This window comes from Perca fluviatilis, chromosome 22 (genome assembly GCF_010015445.1).
Source record: "Perca fluviatilis chromosome 22, GENO_Pfluv_1.0, whole genome shotgun sequence".
NCBI lineage: Eukaryota > Metazoa > Chordata > Actinopteri > Perciformes > Percidae > Perca > Perca fluviatilis.
Window position 1 is genome coordinate 17,093,422 of NC_053133.1, and position 21,022 is coordinate 17,114,443.

Consider the following 21,022-nt stretch of genomic DNA (forward strand, 5'->3'; position numbering starts at 1 on the left):
TTTTCTGTAAAAATCAATGTCTGGATTATTTGTGTATGCAAACTTCGACGTGCTCTGTGGGATGGATTGCTCCATTACACACAGTCTGGCAATTAAATCGTTTTATGGCTGCAAATACGACAGGGTTTCTGAAATGTCTGCATGCCAATAAACTAAAGAGGCCTTGACTTGAATTTGACCTTTTTGTATTAGGTCTCTTAAGCTCTGCAGATGGAGGCTGTAGGATACCATCTTTTGAAAGATATTCCATGATTTGCAACTTGGGGCGTTTTAAACTTTGGAGCTGGTAAAAAATAGATATCACATGTCCCTCTCTTTTGCGTAGAGGATCATTTTGCCGGAAACCCAATAGTTAAACTCAACTGCAAATGTTTAACTTATCGATTTAGTTCTCAGTGAGTGACGGCAGCTGGCCATGCAGATCAGAGTGCTGGCAAAGGCATGGGCACCTCATCCATCAAGGGGAACGGATTATAGCTTCCTTCTAATCTTGGGCTATATACTCCGCGTGTCAGTGGCTGCACAGTCTCTCCAAAAGTTGCATTTATCTGCACATATAATGTTTAAAAACAGGAACAGTCATCTTCAATTTGTTTCGCCAGAAAAATGCCAAATTAGATCCAAATGACATGAAGAGGAACCAGAAGTTACAAAATGCAACCACTTTGCATTACAAACAAGCCTTTTAATTTAAAACTTTGCCATTATTCTATAGCTTGTATGGATGCAGCCTACTGAATGTCCTGTGTAGATAAAACAGACAATTCTGACTTTCAGACGTGTAAAAACAACATGAAGTGAAAGGCTGAACCACCACTCTGTGTGATATTTGATGCGCAGCTAAACTGCAGAGTGTCTACCTTGGTAACACAAACGTCAGGCTCGGTTTACTGGCCACAAGTGCTGGTAATAAATATTCATGATGCTGGCGCCTGCGCTCTCCCGATATCTGAGTGTTTGTCATTTCCAGACTTGAGCGTAAAAACATTTAAAGTGGATGTTTTCCCTGCGCTCCTATTTGATCTGGAGTCGCCTGAGCTCTATAGGCAGTGAGATAGGAGACGCGCTGCAGCCTGTCGTCGACTCTTTTTACGAGTAGGCTATTTTATATAGATGCCGTGTGTAGGTTCAGTGTAAAGTAATACGACAGAGGCATGGAGTGGAAATTAAACAGCACAGTCAAGGTTCATGCTTTGAATTATGTCATATTGGCGCGTTAAAGGAGCAGCGTCTGGCTGGTTAGGACTAAAAGGTTGTATTTTCTCTCTTCAGTAAAAAAATAAAATAAAATACACGCAGGGAAATAAAAAGGAGGATACACTATGAATTCAAGTCCATAATTATGCAAATAACCACCAATCCAAACACAACTCAAATGCATCCCAGGGAAGTATTTTTTAACCATTATCAGTCTGGACCCTAAAACAGAATTTTTACATTTAAAAAGGCTTTTCTCAAGTTCAAATGATAAATAAACTGATTTTAGCTTACTTTTCTACATTCGTCAATCTGGTATCAGCTTTACATTTAAATGGCGCATGTGCGGAATATCCCGCCAGCCTAGTAACCACATGAGATAGTTTGAACACATCCACTCTAAACTATTTATATTTCCAGTTACATGTGAGCATTTTTCTATAAAGCTGCAATGTGACTTTCTCAAACGAATTCACTCGACGTGGAGTGCGTCTTTTTCTATAGCAGTGCATCAGTGAAGCATCAGCACTGGAACCTAGATAGATAGTGTTAAATAGAGTCGAAAAAGTCATTTTATTACCATCCTTCATTTATCTCCAAAATGTAATAGTCCGTGAAAAGAAAATATGAATACATTTCAATATATTTCAGCAAATCATCTAAGATGGTGAATTTTTTTCTTATTTTGGCTGCGGATATAAACGGGAAAGCACGCGCGCGCACACACGGACACGGACACACACACACACACACACACACTTATTGTGCTGCTGTGTGTATGGATTCTTTTTTTACGATTAAACTGGCTATTTGTTTCTTTTCGGGTGTGTGCAGCAGTTTTGACAAAGCTGCAGACTGACAGATCGTGGCTCCGTGCACGCTGGCAGTGTTAACCATGATCACTGGCGGCTGCTGATGTGATCTCTGCCTAATGGGGCGGTCAAGCAAGCTGCAGCCAGGAACAATGAGGGGGCCACATTGACTCCTCAGCTCTCCCCAAATCTATGAAATCCAACAAACGCGGCAAAGAAAATAAATTAGATTCGAAAATTAGATTCCCGAACAATTAAGTGACGCAAACTATCCCGGTTTACACTGAGGAACAACCGCCGTGATTAATCGATTTAATTTGCACATTACTGGAGGGCAAAGTGTTGGATGTTAATTTTGGATAAACAGAAGATGCAGAAGCGGGAGTGAATTTACTTATTATTGACTGTCAGGGAAGTTGTGACAGTGCGTTTAAAACACAACCTTAAGCTTTAAATGAAATGCTGCCTTGGACACACACACACACACACACACACACACACACACACAAACACACTTGCAAAAGCATGCACACACATGCACACACACACACACACACACACACACACACACACACACACACACACACACACACACACACACACAAACACACACATTAAAGAGTTAAAATTATTTGTGCAACTAAACATGCAGTCATTATTTCATCGAAATCGTACTAAATGCATTATTATGCTGAAAAGAAGTATGCAGCTAATTATTATATTTTTGATGCAGCCTACATAAAAACAATCCATTAGTTTCACACAGCACCCATGTTGAGATCAACCTCAAACACCAATGAAACCAATAACCTCCAACGCATAGCATTATTGTATTTTTTAATCCTTTAATATAGTACGAAATGTATCCAAACATTTTTTTGTAAACTAAATTTTACATACGAGCGCATTTCTCCATAAATACCGATCATTTCTAACATGTTACCGGTCCTTTACATGCGGATAAATATGGAAAATTGAGCTACTTACATGTAATAATACTTCCTTTCAGACAAAGCAATTGACAGAGATTTTATATTTATCACGTACATAAACAGATTGACACGGAATTTCAGGCTTTCACTACACGATTTATCGACATGACATTAAATAACAACAATGATACTGTGCTACTCAAACTGGACCTTGGACGAAAATGTTGCACTGAATAGGCTACAAAAGCACATTAATACTAAGAGTCGGTTAGGTCGACGTGTAGACTGTAGTAATACTGAATAATTCACATTTGGTTCACAACTATAACATTCTTTTCAATGAAGTCTATTCATCGCAATATTCTTAAAACCATCTCGTTTTTCCATATATCTAGGGACCACATTTTCACAAATTCCCTTAAACTGTGATAGAACTATTTACAAAATAAAATATTACATTTTTTCCCAACTTGGTGAAATCCTTATGTACAAAAATGCAGGCCTCTACCCGGAGATAGCATGCTTTTTTGAGATCTCTTCTGAGCAGTCTCTCAGTAAAAATAAAAGACTCAAAGAAATACTGAAGGAAAAAAGTTTAACTCGGTGGCTGTCCTTGCCTCCTTTTTGTCCATGCATTCTCTTTCATTGACATTAAGACAGCCTTTAATTGATCGTTTGGGCCTCCCGTGTTTTCTCAGTCCGTGTTTCACTGGCTGACTTTATAAAGTCTTTGATTCCAAGCAGGGTATTTTTTTTTCTTTTTTTTTTTTATTCTGCAGTGTCTTTTCTCTTTCTTTTTTTCCCCAAAAATATTTACACGTACCATTCATTGAAATTTGACGACAGCGTGCTGTGGCTGGTTGTGTGGTGTACTGCTGAGGCTGCTGGTGATATGGAGCTGCTGCTCTGGTTCTCTGTGGACGGGGATACTATAGTGGGAGGTGTGGACGACTCGTACCCTGAACTGGCCGCTGGAGATGGCTGCGGTGCTGGATTGGTGGATTCGTGGACCTTCAACAATAAGACAAATGTTTAAAAAAAAAGCATCCTGCAAAGGCTGTTTTGTCCCGAGATTGTTTTTGTGTAAATACAAGACATGAGCAATGAATCAAAAGAAATTTAAACTGTTTTGAACATCTGCAAAAACCATACCCACAACATTATTATTCTCAATAAGATCTTAATCTGATTTGTCGGTTGAAAGGAAAGAAAGAAAGAAAGTGTCAAGGCAAATTATGTTTCTCTGTTTCTATAAAAACAAAAAGCTGTGCCCTCTTCTCACAATATTACACAACATAAAGATTGTTATTCTCATTTCCAGTCAAGCTGCAAAAACATCTTTAAGCTGTTATAACATTTTGTGATTTTGTCAACAACAAAAAAAACACTGAGAAAATGAAAGCCATCGGGGGTTTTTACCTTCATGTGTTTTCGGAGGGAGCTGGGATGTGTGTATGACTTGTCGCACATTTTGCAGAGATAGGGCTTGTCCGACGTGTGGACGTGCATGTGTTTCTTGCGGTCACTGCTGTTTGCAAATCGCCTGTCGCAGCCTTCAAACTCACACTTAAAAGGCTTCTCACCTACATAAAGAAAACACAAACACAATGTTCAACACCGGATTTCAAAATTCCATATTTTACATTCATTTATTTTAAAGATGTTTAACGTGTGGAAACAGACTAAGGCAATAATATTAAAAGAATAAAAAGGCAGCCTTTTAAATTTGACAGACAGACAACTCGACTTACGTATGCACTATGAATTAATTTGACTTAAGCCACTTAGGCTCATGGATTAATTCATTTAATTACATTTAAATATGTATCACAAGTACGACTATTAACATATAATAACAAGACTTTAAAAATAACATTTTTAAAGTCTTTATTTTCTGTTGACAACTGCACTGAATCACATGCCAGTAATGGACTCCAGCTGCCTAAAAAATAATAACCCGGATCGCATGCATATTTGGGATTGGATATTGTCAACATGGATTTGGCAGTAAAAAAGCGGGTAATCTGAGCGGATCTTACCGGTGTGAGTCCTTTTGTGAATTTTTAGATTTTCCGAGCGAGCAAATACTTTGCCACAGCCGGGGAACGGACACGGAAAGGGCTTTTCGCCGGTGTGTACTCTGATATGATTTACAAGTTTGTATTTGGCTTTGAATGGCTTTCCTTCTCTGGCGCATTCCTCCCAGAAGCAGATGTGGTTGGTCTGTTCTGGTCCCCCCACATGCTCCACAGTCAGATGGGTCACAAGCTCGTGCATCGTGCTAAAAGTTTTGTTGCACGACTTTTTGGGATTTGTCAGCTGCTCCGGCTCGATCCACTTGCAGATGAGCTCTTGTTTGATCGGCTGCCTCATGTATCGAAAGAAGGCCCCTGCTCCGTGGTGTGCGGCCATATTCATGTTCATGGGGCCATAGCCGTGCAGCTGGGTCGAAGCATAGTGGTCGGACCGTGGGCTTGTAACGTGGCCGTACTGGTCGGCCCGTCCGTACATGTCCCCCGAGAAGCCCAGCCGCATCTGGCTGTTGACCACGTTAGAAGAAGCATGGCTTGCCGCTTGCTCGTGGAGCCCTGGGAAGAGCAGGTGCCCCGCTGCATCTGAGTGTCCATGTGGCCCTGCGAAACTTCCGGAGGCGAACAAACTGTGCTGCGGCCCGGTGGCGTCCCCGAAACCCCTATTTCTGAAGAGAAAGTCCCTGGTGGAGTTGAAAGCCGCCGTGGAGTAAGAACCAACGTGGGTCGGGTGGTGATGGTGTCCCAGGGCGGCTGCTGCGTAGCCGGGCGCCTGGGAGGAAAACGCCGTTTGTCCGGAGCCAATATCGTGGGAGCTGTGGTTTATTTTGAAGGCGCCCATCCCATCGGCGAACGGATTGATCCCCAACGCCACTTCTCTCTCTGTGACTTCGCCTGTTGAGTGATGCCGCGAGGAGCCGAAAGTAGTGACTCCTATGGTGGGATACTGCGGTCCTGCGTCCAAGAGCATCTTCAGTCTAGACTCGCCGAGACGACTGAGAGCAGAAATCAAAAAAGCACGCACAGATATTCTTCCTCCCCCTCTCTATGTCTCTTGGACCTCACTCGACTGAGCAAACTCTCAAATCCACCGATTTTCTGTTTACTTTTTAAGACGCGAGGAATTCCCCTATACCGATGCACATCCGATGCACACGCAAAATCATGTATACATGCAATATTGTCTTTTGCGGTTTATCTTCCTGTGGCGCAACTTTCACCTCCTCAGTCAGGCGGTGAGCTCTAGACTGATAGTCGCAATCATTCCTGCAGATAAATGAATTGAAAAGACAACACAGTCCAGCCCTGATGAATGGGAGAGGAGGGGGGTAGTCATGTGACCCCGGAGCTAAGCGCTCATTGGCGGAGCGCCTTTCCCCCAAATAACATCCACTCACCAAATAACAATCCACGATGCAGGGCCCACACTTCTATTGGCCTCTTTGCATCATCAATCCCAGATATTGGGAGATTGCTGACTGTGGATTTGGTTAAAAAAAAATAAAAAATAAAAAAAGGCTGAATAACAGCAAAACAAAAGTTGAGAAACACAAGACAACAAACTGGCCTTGTAGAAAGTCAAAGCACGTTTTTCAGCCACTTACAGCATTAACAGTTTGTAAAGCAAATGTGTCACATTGTCTTTGTCAACCTGGGGATATTAGATTACCAAGCAAAGCCCTTTGGTGGGTTAATTGGTAACGTTTTTGTAGAAGCTATCTATCTATCTATCTATCTGACGATTGGCATGAGCTTGATACATAAACAAAGGCAATGCCTGAAGAATTAATTATTTATGACAATAATTTAATTTATTGCAACTATGGACTGCCAGGATGTAAACAACCTAGCATTCAAAGGTGGACGCTCACGTACAGGTATGGTGATACGAGTTTTACGTCTTTCCTTAGGAACCCCCATGGGAAACCTTGAGGTTTGATATGAAGTATTCCCACTGTCATCACTCTCTTTAAAGGTCTGTTATTATCAACTTATCCCTTTCCCTGCAAGGGAATCCACCGGGCGTTTTGTTGTCTGACTCTTGTGCGCACTCTCTGTGCTTTTGTAGTTCTGTCTCCCTTAAATACAACGTTTCTGCGTCCACTGGAGCTCACACCAGTGGAACATCTGTGCTTTAGATTTTCACATCATCCAGCAGCCCAGGTTCATAAAGGCTACCTTGAATATATAGGCCAGTATTTAACTTGGATCCACTAGTATGCCTAATGTATCCATCACAGTTTTGCTGTGCTTGTGCAACTTACTCATATTTTGCAGGCCAGTGATGCATAGCCTGTGCGTAAAACGTTGTGGGTTGTCGAAGTTATCAAGTGGGATTTGCGGCGCTCTCTGCAGGAACCTCCGGCTGCTATAGTTCAAAGCCACATGCACAGAAGTGCCATGCGAACCATTAAAATATCTTCTTGGCTACTAGACTAGTTTCGGCAAGGCTTTTTCCAAGTCAGTCTTGGGAGACCAAGGAAAGAGGGGAAGCTTTGTTGTTCTCAACTTAACAAGTAGCTATACCTTCAGCTTGATCCGGCGTTTTAGGTAGCCCACTACTCTTCTATGCAAAATGTGGATGGATCTCTTTCAACAGGTGGAAAAGGGTAAGAACGGCAGATCACTTTAAAATGAGAGAGTCAAGACTGGAGGTCATACACTCAGACTTGGAACAAGTGAGGCTAAATTAGAAATTGTTTGCCAAGAAACTTGTTGTTGGAATTATACATAACTTTGCAAGTGCATTTAAAAGTGTATATGGCACTCGTGTGACTCAAAATGATTCTAACATATTTAACTTATATGCTAAAAGTAGCGCCCTAATCAAAACTCCATTAACCGTTTAGCGTCAGGATCCTAATGTGCTGGAGTCAAACTGTAGAATTTAAAATGGCTACCTGGGGCTATTAATGATTTACATTGAAAGCAACTAAGCCAGCCAAACAGCGTTTTATGGGACCTCTGTACAATATTCAACTTTTTTGATTGTGATCTTATACAACGCTTAATTGTCTCCAAGAGTGAGTGCACACAACTTGGACCAGAAATAGCACTTCAAAGTTTTGCATTACGCTGGTGCTGTGATGACTCTGAAGGCTACAGCTGTGAGCCTCATGAACCCCACGCGTAAAGGCCATTTAATAAAAATATTTTGGATCCGTCATGTCTCAAAATACTGACTCAATTTCTAACACTGGATATGACGCTGGCAGCGTTTGACAGGTCAATTCAGAGAAACAACCAAGAGGAATATAGTTTTTAAGGTATTGTTCTTATATGTAAAATATTAGCCACGTGAGTGAGTGTCCTATTATTCAGAATATTCAGTTAATTATTTTTTTTTTATTTTTTTAATCTAAAAACAACACATTCGGTCATCCAAAAACACAAGTTCGTGTTATGTCCAGTTCATTTTCTCATCACCGAAAATGAAAAGTGTGAGGAGACTAAGATACTGAAGAGCGACAGTGACAAATAAAATTAGGCTGTAGTCTTAAATCCTTCACAAATTACTTATGGTCACAGCAGAAGTTAAATACCACATTAACACGTTTAATATTTGACATTGAAGTGTTTAGCACTGTATGTGACCTTTAAGATTCACGCAGTAATTTATTTCTTTCTGCAACTATAAAGATTAAACGTTCAGTCCACCCCACCCCTGAACGCCCCCACAAAAAAGCATTCCGCAACACAATTTGGGTTGCAATACACAACAGATAACTAATTTAAAACGATTACAGTTTCTGATTGTAGAAGCATTACTATACAACATAAACATATTATACATTCCCTGGTTGTGATATTGAAGTTACTATTCGGTTGTCTATGTTTCTCACAGAGACACAAATTGTCCACCGTGCTGCAGACTTTAATCCGTGTACAGTAACATCCAAACATTACTTAACATTTACGCATTCATAATTAATAATACAAATAATATCTCTGTTTGTCGGCTGATGGTTTAAAAAGAAAAAGTCCATGGAAAAAATAGTCAACTTAGAATTTATACAGCAAGTTGTTATGATCCATAACTAATATCTTTCTTTTAAGCATTCAAACAAAAAGCAGAAAATAATCACTAAATATTATAGACTTGGTAGGATAATGTTATAGTAACCGATACTTACAGACACACGTTTTATTTTGAACTTAATTCTGCAATGGCACCACCTCCTGTGACCCTCATCTGCTGCCGTCCTGGGTCTAAAGCAAAATTACCCCGGATCATAACAACAGGTCCCGTCCATTACATGTTTTCCCCCTCGGGACAATGGCCGCAGCTCGCACTATTCACACTTACTACACACTGATCCCACCAAGCAGTGCACGGAGTCAACACTGTAGTTCGCGCTGAAGGACGAACGAGTGGATATGTAAATATGGGTATTTATCAACGCGCATTTAATGGTGTGCAATCCGGACTATTTTAAACTCCCACGTGGAGTTTTCATTTAGTTAAGTTGACTAGTTTTTCTCCGCTGACGCCGATCTTTTACGTGCGTAAAGTAGTGCGTAATTTGTGCGTAAAGTTGTCCTTCATACGTTGCAGGGCAAAATGAAGATATCACTGCATTATTTATGATCCTTACAACTTTTATACTGGCATATGCATACTCTTATGAGGCCGTCTGATTTGTACTTGCTGAATCCAAGTGGAGAAATTTCTATTTCATAGCCGCGCAGCCTTTGTTCGCTGCCACAAAAGAAAAAGGACTGTTTATGTGGATCAACTTTTAGGACTTTTATTGTAAAATAACCTTTGCATAATAACTATTTTTCTCAAGCGTTGCCCGAGGGACTGCGCATGCGCGCTGGCTGCTTGCTGTCACTAAGACATTTTTCTTCACGTTGGAAACTGTCACTGGTGACGTCAATCACTGAGCTCTGACCAATTAGAGAGCAGGGTGATTGTTTAGCTCCACAGGCTGCAGTGCCTACCATGAATCTCTATTCAGTATCAAAGCGTCCTGCTGCTGCCTCTCAACCGAATGGGATTCCATGTAGTCTGCAGATAGACTTAACTTTATAAAGTCTTTTTTTTTCTTTATTTTTCATTGCGATTAAAATATATTTGTCATCATCATTATTATTTTGCCTGCTGTCAAGTTATTCTAAAATTAGGAAGTAATGAGCGTGGATGCATTGGGAAGCCCCGTGATGGACCCTACGTTTTCCAAACGGAACACGGCGCTGAGATTAGTTGACTTGGCAGGGGCTCACCACCATCACCATCATCACCACCATACCCCTCAGAGCGTGACAGGCTTCCCGGGGTTCAGCAGCCATCCACACTCAATGGCTCACTCGCACCCTGGGGAGATTACTGCGGAACCCCGCCTGGGGCCGAGTCCATTCGGGCCAGAACACATGGGGCACTCCGCGGCCCTCAAAATCAGCCCAGCCCATCATTATCCCCACCACCATCACCACCACCACAATCATCATATGGCAGGCCACAGTGAAGTGGTCTCCAGTCAAACGGGAGCTTTTGGCCCGGTTCAGGCGACATCGGTCCCTTATTCTATGTCTCACACGGCCCAGGCTTTATCCGCAGGTAGGGATTTCCTCATCCGGAGAGATCTGACAGCTCAAGCCATGCCAGTACTGACTGACCAGACTGCTGGTTCAGCCTCTCACCACGGAATGTTTGTCTCAACAACAGGTAGCTATCCCGGACACTATGGTCATCACCCTGACGCTGGGAACCATACCCTCTTCTCCGGACTCCATCACGACCAGTCTTCTAGCGGATCACCGGGTGGCCAAGGGTTGAATGGACAAATAAGGTTAGGACTACCTGGAGAAATGTACGTTAGGTCTGATCATTTGAGTCAAGTGGCAAGCTCCAGGGCTGATCCGTTCTCCGCCTCGCCGTTGCACGGCTACGGTGGTCTGAATCTGAACATGAATCTCAGCGCTCACCACCACCACCACCACCACGGAGCCGGTGCCTTTTTCCGCTACATGAGGCAGCCGATAAAGCAAGAGCTGATTTGCAAGTGGCTGGAGCCGGAGCTATCGCCGAAGAAACTTTGCTCCAAAACTTACAGCACCATGCATGAACTCGTAACGCATGTGACGGTGGAGCACGTTGGAGGACCAGAGCAGGCGAACCATATATGTTTTTGGGAAGAGTGTCCGAGGGAAGGCAAACCATTTAAAGCCAAGTACAAACTTGTAAATCACATTCGAGTGCACACCGGGGAGAAACCGTTTCCATGCCCCTTCCCTGGCTGTGGAAAAGTGTTTGCAAGATCCGAGAATCTTAAGATCCACAAAAGGACGCACACAGGTCAGTAGCTATATATATATTCATAAAAGGGAATGTGGTAACAAATTTACTATATGTCAAATACAATTATCAAGCTGCATGTTGAAATTAATATATATGCATTGCATATAATCCAGACACAAGTGAATTATGTTTTGCATAATTTTTAGATTGATTTTTTTTAATTATTTAGTATGTTATTTTATGCATTATCCTCTGATGGGCAATGGCAATGTGCTGCTTCTACATCAGCAACAGCTACTGCCCACCTGTTTGTTTTGAGGTGCACCAGTGCTAGCAAGTTTTGTAAAGGTGGATCTTTGGGATTATGGTACAGCTCACTCAGGCGTTTGACGGTCCAACCTCTTGTTTATACCACAGCACAAGACTGAGGCCCACGTCAGGTCTTCTCCATGTAGTTTAGTGCATGCCAGCATGACTGGCAGCAAAGATGGAAAGATGCATCTTCACATTCAGTGTGACTGATATTATGTTTTTCTTTTCTTTGTTCAGCCACTTGTTGCTCTGTTTATTAGTTGTATTAAGCATGTTTCTGTATTCCAACCAATAATATTAATAATAATAATAGTTGGTTGGATTGCATGATGACACTTAAAGCTACAGAGAAGGGAGTAGTTTTTTGTTTTTGTTTTTTACATATACTGTACGTAGAGTATTTGAAGCCTTGTATTAGCTTTATTTTCCAGAGTGATATGACATGTATGCATGGTGAAATAATAAGCCTGCTCTTGGAATGATCAGCTCTTTTAGCCTTTAGCCAAAGCAACAAGTTGACAAGTGCAGACGGCTGAAATAATTCACCAACAGGTTGGCAGAGCTGACTGCGTCTATAATGACTGAGGTGTGTACAATGCAGCTCCAAGCAGTAGCTACGATTTAAATTTAAAAACATATAATGGTACAATATGGCTGCTTACATCTGTGACCCAATGGCGTGCTGTGGATCCAGTGAGGGGGAAAAAAGGCCTCGAAATGTCGAGTCAGACTTGTAAATGAATACAATGACTACATTCCTTTTTCTTCAGTGGCTGCATGGCACTTCCCCTCTGCTCCATTTCTGCACCCTTTGTATTATTCATATAATTTGCTCACATTACCTAAGTACAAATTTGTTAAATTATTTCTGTGTGTTGACTCCCAAGGGGCCTGGTCTTTGGTATCATGTTTAAAACCTATCCGAAAGTGTGGTTATGACTGGGGCTGCCCCTGGGGTCTGTTCCTCGACAGTTTCTTGTACTACACTAATATCCTTGATTGGCTCTCTCAACCCAACAGCTGAAGGTCAAATTGATATTCAACCCGCAAGTGTAATTAGACAGAGGCAATTACATATTCTCAAAAGCTTTAATCGGAGGAGAAAAATCAGCAGTGGATGATTTCCGTGTAATTTATTCAGATTGTCTTTTTTTCTTCCTTTTGCCTTGTCATAATCAGGTAGAAATACTTGTTATTAAGACGCAAAATTAGACCCAGTCCATAACCATTTGCAGGATTCAAATAGCAGACAGGCTGCGTTACCACACAGTAGGTGTAGCGTGGCTGTGGCAATACTTTCATTTATCATTATTTTCAGTTGGTTTTAGACCTGCTATGCCTGTGCTCATAGCTTGTCTGTTTTGACTTACGCCTTGATGCATGTAGATGCCAGGTATAGACCCCAGGACAGTGGGGGTTCAGCCCTCCTGTTTACACCAGACTGAGACACATGGCAGCTCTGTCCATGTAGGCACTTTTTTTTAAATGCATGTGGAAAGAAGTGTGTTTACTGTAAATACAGAAAAATAGATACGTATACATAAGTGTATTTGAAAAATTAAGAAAAAAAGAATCAAAGTTGCTGTTAGTTGTAATTAATTGTACCAGCTTCTTACATACATACATACACACATATACATATATACATATACATATATATACACATTTTAAACTATATTAGTTAAATTATTATTTATTTATTTTTTGTTTGGGTCACGTGGATACTTGTTGCTTAGTTTATTATATGCCCATGTATGCCCATAAAGTGAGGTTATCGACATTGAATTGAATTTAAACATTAGAGATATGTTTCAAGTACTATTAAACTTCTAGAAGTTGGAAGATGGTCTCATAAAATAAATACATATTTAAATAAATAACATGATGCCTGAGGGTGAACATCAAGTCATTCAGTTGTTGTTGTTTTTTTAAATCTGTAATTCATTGATTTATATTTTGTCACCATGACTGTTAACAGGTGAGAAGCCCTTCAAGTGTGAGTTTGACGGCTGCGACAGACGCTTCGCCAACAGCAGTGACCGGAAAAAGCACTCCCACGTCCACACCAGCGATAAGCCCTACAACTGCAAAGTGAGAGGCTGCGATAAGTCCTACACACACCCCAGCTCCCTGAGGAAACACATGAAGGTGCACTGCAAGTCCCCCCCGCCCAGTTCAGGCTACGAGTCCTCCACCCCGTCCCTGGTCTCGCCCTCCTCAGACTTGGGCCGGGAGCCAGGAGGCTCCTCGGTGCTGTCGGAGCCGGTGGGAGCCTCCCAGCCCGCGAATTTAAGTGAATGGTACGTGTGCCACAGTTCAGGTGCCAGCGGCGCACAAACACCACCCAGCGGGCCCTCCACACCTGACCCCACAGACGAGCCACCTTACAGAAACCCAGAACCGAGGGACGCGTTTTAATCCAGTTGGACTCCAACACGGTGCCAGAAGTTACACAACACATTTCCAAAAGCCTAACTATTAAAAATGGTTTGGCTTTGGTGCCTATATTTGCCTGTGAAGGCCCACTGGTTAACCTTTTTGGATGAGCCACCATCACCCAGAGCCAAGAGACGCATTTGAACCACATTGGAAGGAAAACGTGCAAACCTTAAAGATGTGCTAATTTCCAGGCACAATAAAAATAATATATTTTCAAACCTCAGTTATTGAAAATGGTTGGCTCGGTGCCTATCCGCCCTGACTGGTCCACTTGTGGAGAGAGTCGTGTAAATTCGTTAGACTGTGTGGTACTTTATTGTAGGCTAGGCATGTTGGTGTAAGATTATTTTGTAAATTCGAGTTTTGACTTCAATATGTTTTTAATTTATTTTTCAATCTGACATAGAATGCTTTTGTGTTATCGAACCAAAGTGCATGTTTCAATTAGGGGGAAAAAAGTGTACATTTGTAAATTTTGTAAGTTTCGATGTGTTGATGTTTCGTAAGGATCTGTCTCCAAGCAGTTGCTTACTGCAGTTATTTGTACAAACGTTTTATGTTTACAGCATTTCTTTTCCATTTGTGTAAAGGGTCAACAACTGAACTGTTTCATACGCCTGCAGTATTTGATATGCGACCGTGAAATTATAAATGTTTTATCAAAGTGGGCATTTTGTGATTTTGTATCATCAATATATTTTTTTTTAAATATCTGAAATCGAGCGGCACTCAAAATGCGTACCGAATTGCCTTGTATTTTGTGAGTCTTTTGAATAAATCTTGTATGACTAAAGTGAAAACTCTGCTGAGCCATTCGGGTCTATATGGAATTTACAGCCGGTTCTCAATTATCTTAAAAGTTTTCTGGGGAACATATATGTCTTGTTCATGTTTCGGTAAAAAAAAAAAAAAAAAAAATACGGTTGTCTTCTTTGCACATAGCTTGTAGGAAAGCTTCAGTAATACTATATGGACGTCTACTTTTCACATTCAGATAAAACAGCTAAATCTCAAAGAAATAAAAAGTAATGAAAGGTCCTTTATAATACATTTAAATATGTTATTTTCTAAAGTGCTTCTCGGTGAAAGGGACCACTTTAATAGCGCTTCACTTGTGTTAAGTCTTACTTTCTCAGCTGAGCTGTGGTTTGATGCAGACGGGGGCAGAGTTTGATGAAGGGCTACAATATTCTGATCCAGACTTCAAAGAGCATTTGGTACAAAGAGCCATTTTTTTTCACGACGGTGAATCCTCATGGTGAATTAAGATTTCTATAGCAATAGCCAAGTCAAACTCAAATGATATGGGGCCAAGTCCGTGGACTCAAAAGCCCGCTCTAAAGAATGTAATATTTGCTTCCCATGGGGTAGGAAACGGTCATCTATGTCCTTTATATTGCAGACGAGGGCAGTATAAAGAAGAAAAATATATTCTTTTACTCCAGGCCTACTTTACGACAATCAAAGGAGAAGCCGCTGAAACGAAGTTGTCCCACACCATAATAGACTTGCATTGCAAGAGGGCCGAACTGCCCAATGGATACATTTGACCATAATCATATTTTAGGCGCCGTACATGAAATATGTAAAACCATAAAAGCTTGGCTGCCTATAATGATAACTAAACAGTTGATATAGTACGTCTAAATGAATTATTTCAACTTTGAGCAACATTTGTAGATTGTTACGAATAGTAGCCTATACAAAAAAATTAAAATGTTTAAAATAGGTTTGTAGAGGAGTGAAAACTTACAGCTAACCAGAAACCTGAAGAGCTCTGTTGCGCAGGGAAAAACATTTGGCTCATGGGTAAATTTTACTCCCTTAACTAACGCAGAAGTGGGTGGAAACAACACAGCTACAACTATCTGATACGTTTATAGGGTTTGGTTAAGTGCATGACAGTTTGCTCTGTGGAAGAGGCCCAGCTCAAAGAAAAGAATAAACACTAAACCAACCAAATAGAAGAAGATGATGATGCCTCTTTTGTGACCAGCTCTTGTGCGTAAAGAAAAAGGGAAGGACGAAAATACAACAACAAGATAGTTGGATCTCAATTGAAAGTGGGAGTCTTTGAAGTGGAAGTTGATATCAGAGGGATTCTTCTAGGTCGTCTGAACGACGTTGATGACACGGAAAGCCTTTTGTCACCGATTTGTTGGGCTCCTCTCTATTGGGCTGCTCTCTATTGGGCCGTCTAAAGCTTTTAGTTCCAGTCGTCAAAATGGACAAGAACTAACTGAGTCGCGTAAAAACATTTTCCATTCAGCGCTGAAAGTGAAGGATAGGCAACATTAAAAGGGTTGTTTCATTAGAAAAAGAAGCGAGAGCTAAAACATGAGTTCCTTGTCTCATTTTTTTTCTCTCTCCAGCCGAAGTATTTCTGAATTTGATCTTTACTGCAGGCACAGATCAAAGAAGAAATTGCCTTGAATTCATTTAGAAGCCACAAAGAGAAATAAAATCGCGCGCCAGAGCTGCAGGACTGTGCACGTCTGCTCTGCAACAGTTTAGTGACATTTACGCCTAGATATTTAAGACTTTGACCAAATATAAACACCCTGTCTTCAATCAGAAGTGAAGCTGGTACAAGTAGAAGTAACTTGAGTCTAAAGAGTTAAGTGAAGTAGCGTGCTTGTTCCACAGCAGAGATTAAATATGATGACTGTTTGCTTTTATCGTAAAAGTTAAATTCCAGTGACACTGGACACCACGGGCAGTTCCAACTGAAAGAGAGGATCTTTAACAACTGAGCCCGTTGGGTTCACTCATTGGGGCGTCCCACTTTCAGCTGAGCGACCACCTCTGATCTGATATCAGCTATGGGGTCAAGAATCAAGAACAGGTGTGTGTGTGTGTGTGTGTGTGTGTGTGTGTGTGTGTGTGTGTGTGTGTGTGTGTGTGTGTTTGTGTGTGTCTGAGAAAAAGAGAGATCTCCACTTGAGCAGCACGAATGCAATGCCAGTCCAAAATAGGAACTGAGGGCGGCATTGCGCTTTCACAGGAAATGCACATATTCACATCAATATTTATAGAATAGATGATGTTAAAAAAAAAAGAAGGAAACGAACAGGGAGGTTTTGAACTTCCAAAGTGCAACAAAAGAAATAAAAGAAAATGAATCCATTTCATTCATCACAAGGCCCTCTCACCACCACTGCTGCGTCCTAAGGCTCATTTGAGTGTGAAATATCATTTCTTTGTAAAATAATGGAGGCGGTAATCCTACTTCCGGAAACTGTCCGGCATTATTGAACAAAACCCTTTTAATAGGGGGATTAGCAGTCTAGGAGTAAAAGCCCCCCACACACACACACACACACACATCACACTCATCACCCCCCCCCTTCCCCTTTCCTCCACGCCCACCCCACGCTCCAACACCACCAGCACCTCCAACACCAACCAGGTCATAATTATCAGGAATGAAGTGGCCGAAATTGGCATCGGAAATAAAGAGAAAGAGGAGAGACAGGTGCAATAGAGCCACCACAAACAGACCGGAAAAGCAGGACAGAGTTGTTATAATAGAGCTGGCAAACACCGACCGAAGTAAAAAGATGCATTGGTTTTACTATTTATTATAGTCAATACATAAATAAATAAATAGAGTTTTGATTCATTAAATATGGCTACATATATCTCCCAAGTCAGCACTATTTTTTACAGTTTTTCCCCCTAAATATTAGTGTTTATTTAAAACAATATTCTGTTTTTCTTCGTAAAGGGGCATTACACTTCATTTCTTAGACTTTGATCGAGTGTGCACAAGTGAGGTCAAAAGGCAAACTATGCACACCCACAAGTTAAGTACAATCATAAAGCTTGTCATGAATATTGAATATTTTATTCTGATAATATCCCAAGGTTAGTTTCCGAGGGGATTTACAAAATCACATGGCTGTGATGTATAGGCTACCACGAGCTTCCGTCATAAAGATTTATGACAACCTTTAAAGCTAAATTAACTGTATTCCGCATATAAAAAGGCGAGCAAGCAGAGTTAAGGCAGGTTTAAGGCAACCCCCCCGCGGTAGCTTTTGTATATAGCAGGCAAACCTCACATAAGTCACAATGCGGAGAATCAGTGCCAGTAAGACCTTATACACCGCCCCCATCCTCCACCCTCCACCCTCCACCTCACTCCCCAGGTTTTAGGATTACCGTCATCCAGAGATTTCAGGAAACGAAGTTATTTAACTCCCATAGATGGCTCCCTCCAATGCGAATCAGCCCCCTAGTAAGCCTATAGGCCCGAACATGGGTTTCTAACAACCTCCACGTTAGATGGCAGAATGTGCCACATACTTCACACCTGCACTCTGAATAGCAGCTCCCTTTCAGTGTATGATACGCCTGTTGGCCTTGGTCTCAATGCAGCTGCATGAATGAATCAGCGAGCCGCTTATTTGGTCTCTTTTGATCTAAGATCTCCTTCTCTCATCGGATCTCGCAGTCTGAACTATCTAGTTAGCAAGAGAGCTGTGATGACTTCCTTCATTAATGCAAGCAATTACATATATGCAGTGGAACTTGTTGCTGCCACTTGAGCAAACATATAGATCTAAATAATGTTGGAGTCTATTCAGACATTATATGTGTGCATGTGCATATGAAAAGGATGTAAAATATGGGGAATTAAAAAAAAAAAAGTATAGTATAAACACTTTCTTCCAAAATGAGTCATTTTGAAAAAATATTTCTCAATATTTCATGAGATACAATATGACTGCACACTTAACAAAATTAGCCTATTTAAGATTTCAAAACCCAACATGAATGTGAAAATTGAGAGCTCAGGCCTGGACAGGCTCGTGTAGGCCAACTTCAGATTTGTAAAAGTGGGCTATGCATCAGGCAGAATGAATGATTCTGGATTTGAGGACTTGCCCTTTGGCGATTAAGTCCATCGGACGTACAGTAATTCATCATAACTTGAATTCATCATCTTCTGCTGACCCCTGTGTGATCTGAGAGAGCGTTTTATGTGACACCAATATCTGACAAAAGCAGCGAACAGGTGTGTTAGGGTTCGTCGAAATTCAACCAAAAATATTCAATTCTGTTAAAGACAGACATGTTCCAGGGGCCTTGAATGCTTCAAGTTTCAGCACTGAACAAAATGTAACTTGAGATGTTAAAGATAGCCGGTGCTGCTGAAATGAAATAAAATAACGATTTTTTTTTTCCTGGATGTGGTTCACAAACAAGGAAATGGCCCGTTTTAGGACAAAAACCCTCCTACTGATTTAGCCAAAGCCATAATGGCAAAAGTGCGTTAATACACTCGATAAAGGAGACAGTATATCATCATATATCAAAATAACACATATTAGGAGATGCAAATGCGGCCAACATTATGAATCATTGGTTTATCTGCACTATTTCACACGTCAGATGGAAAATATGTTCCAAAACAGACAAGCAAACGCACAGTTTGAGAAGAACCATAATGCGCGTGATCAATCTAGCAGTATCGAAGAGTTTGGGTCATTTCGCCATCTCCCGCAGGAAAGACATTATGCCCCTCATATTTACATACTCTTTAATATTTGTCAAACATTCATAAATTACAAACTAATGAAATGTTCGACGGTCCTTGGAGATCAGGCTAATGAAGACATAGACTTTTGCTTTTGAAACATGTTTGTTGGGTTTAATACCATTCTGTCTATCACGCTCTATTAACTATTATTATACTTACGTCAGGCCACCGCTGACACGTTACGACACCAGGATCACCTGCTGTAGGTGGGCACGCCATGGGATATAAATGGCCTCCATCTATAATGCCAGTAGCCTGTATAAAAATTATTACATGTTAGTGAGATTATAAAAAAAATGAATTTTGGAGCAGTGTACATTTTCTGCGAGAATTACACTGCACAAAAACACCTAAAAATATTATTATTATTATATTATTATTATTATTTTAAAGTAGATCGAAATAAAAGTTATTTATTGTATTTTGAGTATTTTTTGGAGCAAGCTTGACGAGTTAAGAATCACCCTCGTGGGACATTTTCCACTTCCTTAAAGAAAAAAAAAACACAATTCCAACACTGTAACGAACAATTTCTTAAAATGGATATTTGTTTTGCAGCGCACGCAGCTTTTGCGACCACTACAACGCCAAGAGGCACTTAAAGGACTGTACCTGAAACGAAGAAAGAGGAAGAGGAGGGGAGATATTAATTATGGAACTGTGTCGCCAGTGTAAAGTTAACCTATGCTCAGGCCAAGCATTTATTTATTCATTCGTCCTTATTATTTCTCTTTCTTTGACCCAGCATTTGCAAATGCTGCACACCCCCGCACTCTTATACAGTTGATCAAAACGATACACACCAACTTGAAACACTTTGAAATTCAATGAATGGGAGGTATTGTCACTGCAACAATATAGATCCTTGGAGACGTGTTTATTTGACAGAGCAAATCCCCAGTGTGTCAAGGTTGTCATATTCCCCTCAATGTCCGATGCAAATGCCGCGGCATAATCAGATGCAGCAGCATGACGCGTTTATTACTTTGTCAATCATTTTGATACGACAGTATTGAAACAAAGCGAGCCCACGTCCGGTAATAGAATTAAAGAAACCCCTTACAGCGGCAGGCAATTTCAATTTGACGTGTAAACCATATGTAGACTAAAGTCCCTCTCAGAGAGGTCAGGGGCTTTTTCTGTCCGTGAAAACTTTATTGGCACAGTCCATTTCAGCTGCAAAGATGATAATAATAATGGTAATAATAATACAACTTTTTAAGCAATAACTCAAAAAAACAGTTCTACTTTAGAGAGTCTTAAGAATTAAAGGCACTTGATTCTGTCCAAAGAAACACAAAGCAGGACTTTCTTTTAAATTATTCCTACTTCAGCGCAGAAGGCGCCATGCGAGGCTTATCCTCCTTGTCCATGAGTTAATTCATCAAAAGGAAAAGTTTCAATACGATTTTTTTTCTTGGTTTCAATAATAAGTCGACCACTGTGACATTCTTTGAGCTTAGGCTATCTTCATAATACTGATTTGTGTAGCCTAGGAAACTACTCAGACCAGT

General features: G+C 40.9%; 2 protein-coding genes across 3 annotated transcripts; one reads left to right on the top strand and one right to left on the bottom strand.

Moving 5' to 3' along the window:
- Positions 1-2,829: 2,829 nt before the first annotated feature.
- On the bottom strand, positions 2,830-6,258 carry zic1 (zic family member 1 (odd-paired homolog, Drosophila)). Of its 2 annotated transcripts, none has more exons than XM_039789561.1 (3): positions 4,981-6,258; positions 4,361-4,524; positions 2,830-3,955 (listed from the first exon to the last, which is right to left on the bottom strand). In XM_039789561.1, exons 1-3 carry the CDS (start codon positions 5,939-5,941, stop codon positions 3,755-3,757), a joined length of 1,326 nt encoding a protein of 441 aa, XP_039645495.1. In that variant the 5' UTR covers positions 5,942-6,258; the 3' UTR covers positions 2,830-3,754. The 2 variants fall into 2 exon arrangements, with proteins under 2 accessions (XP_039645495.1, XP_039645496.1); XM_039789562.1 differs by having other exon boundaries at positions 2,830-3,952; positions 4,981-6,257.
- A 3,211-nt stretch (positions 6,259-9,469) lies between these two features.
- zic4 (zic family member 4) lies at positions 9,470-14,766 on the top strand. The gene is made up of 2 exons (XM_039789559.1): positions 9,470-11,269; positions 13,503-14,766. The coding sequence occupies exons 1-2, from the start codon at positions 10,105-10,107 to the stop codon at positions 13,940-13,942; spliced, it is 1,605 nt and encodes a 534-aa protein (XP_039645493.1). The 5' UTR covers positions 9,470-10,104; the 3' UTR covers positions 13,943-14,766.
- Positions 14,767-21,022: the final 6,256 nt, after the last annotated feature.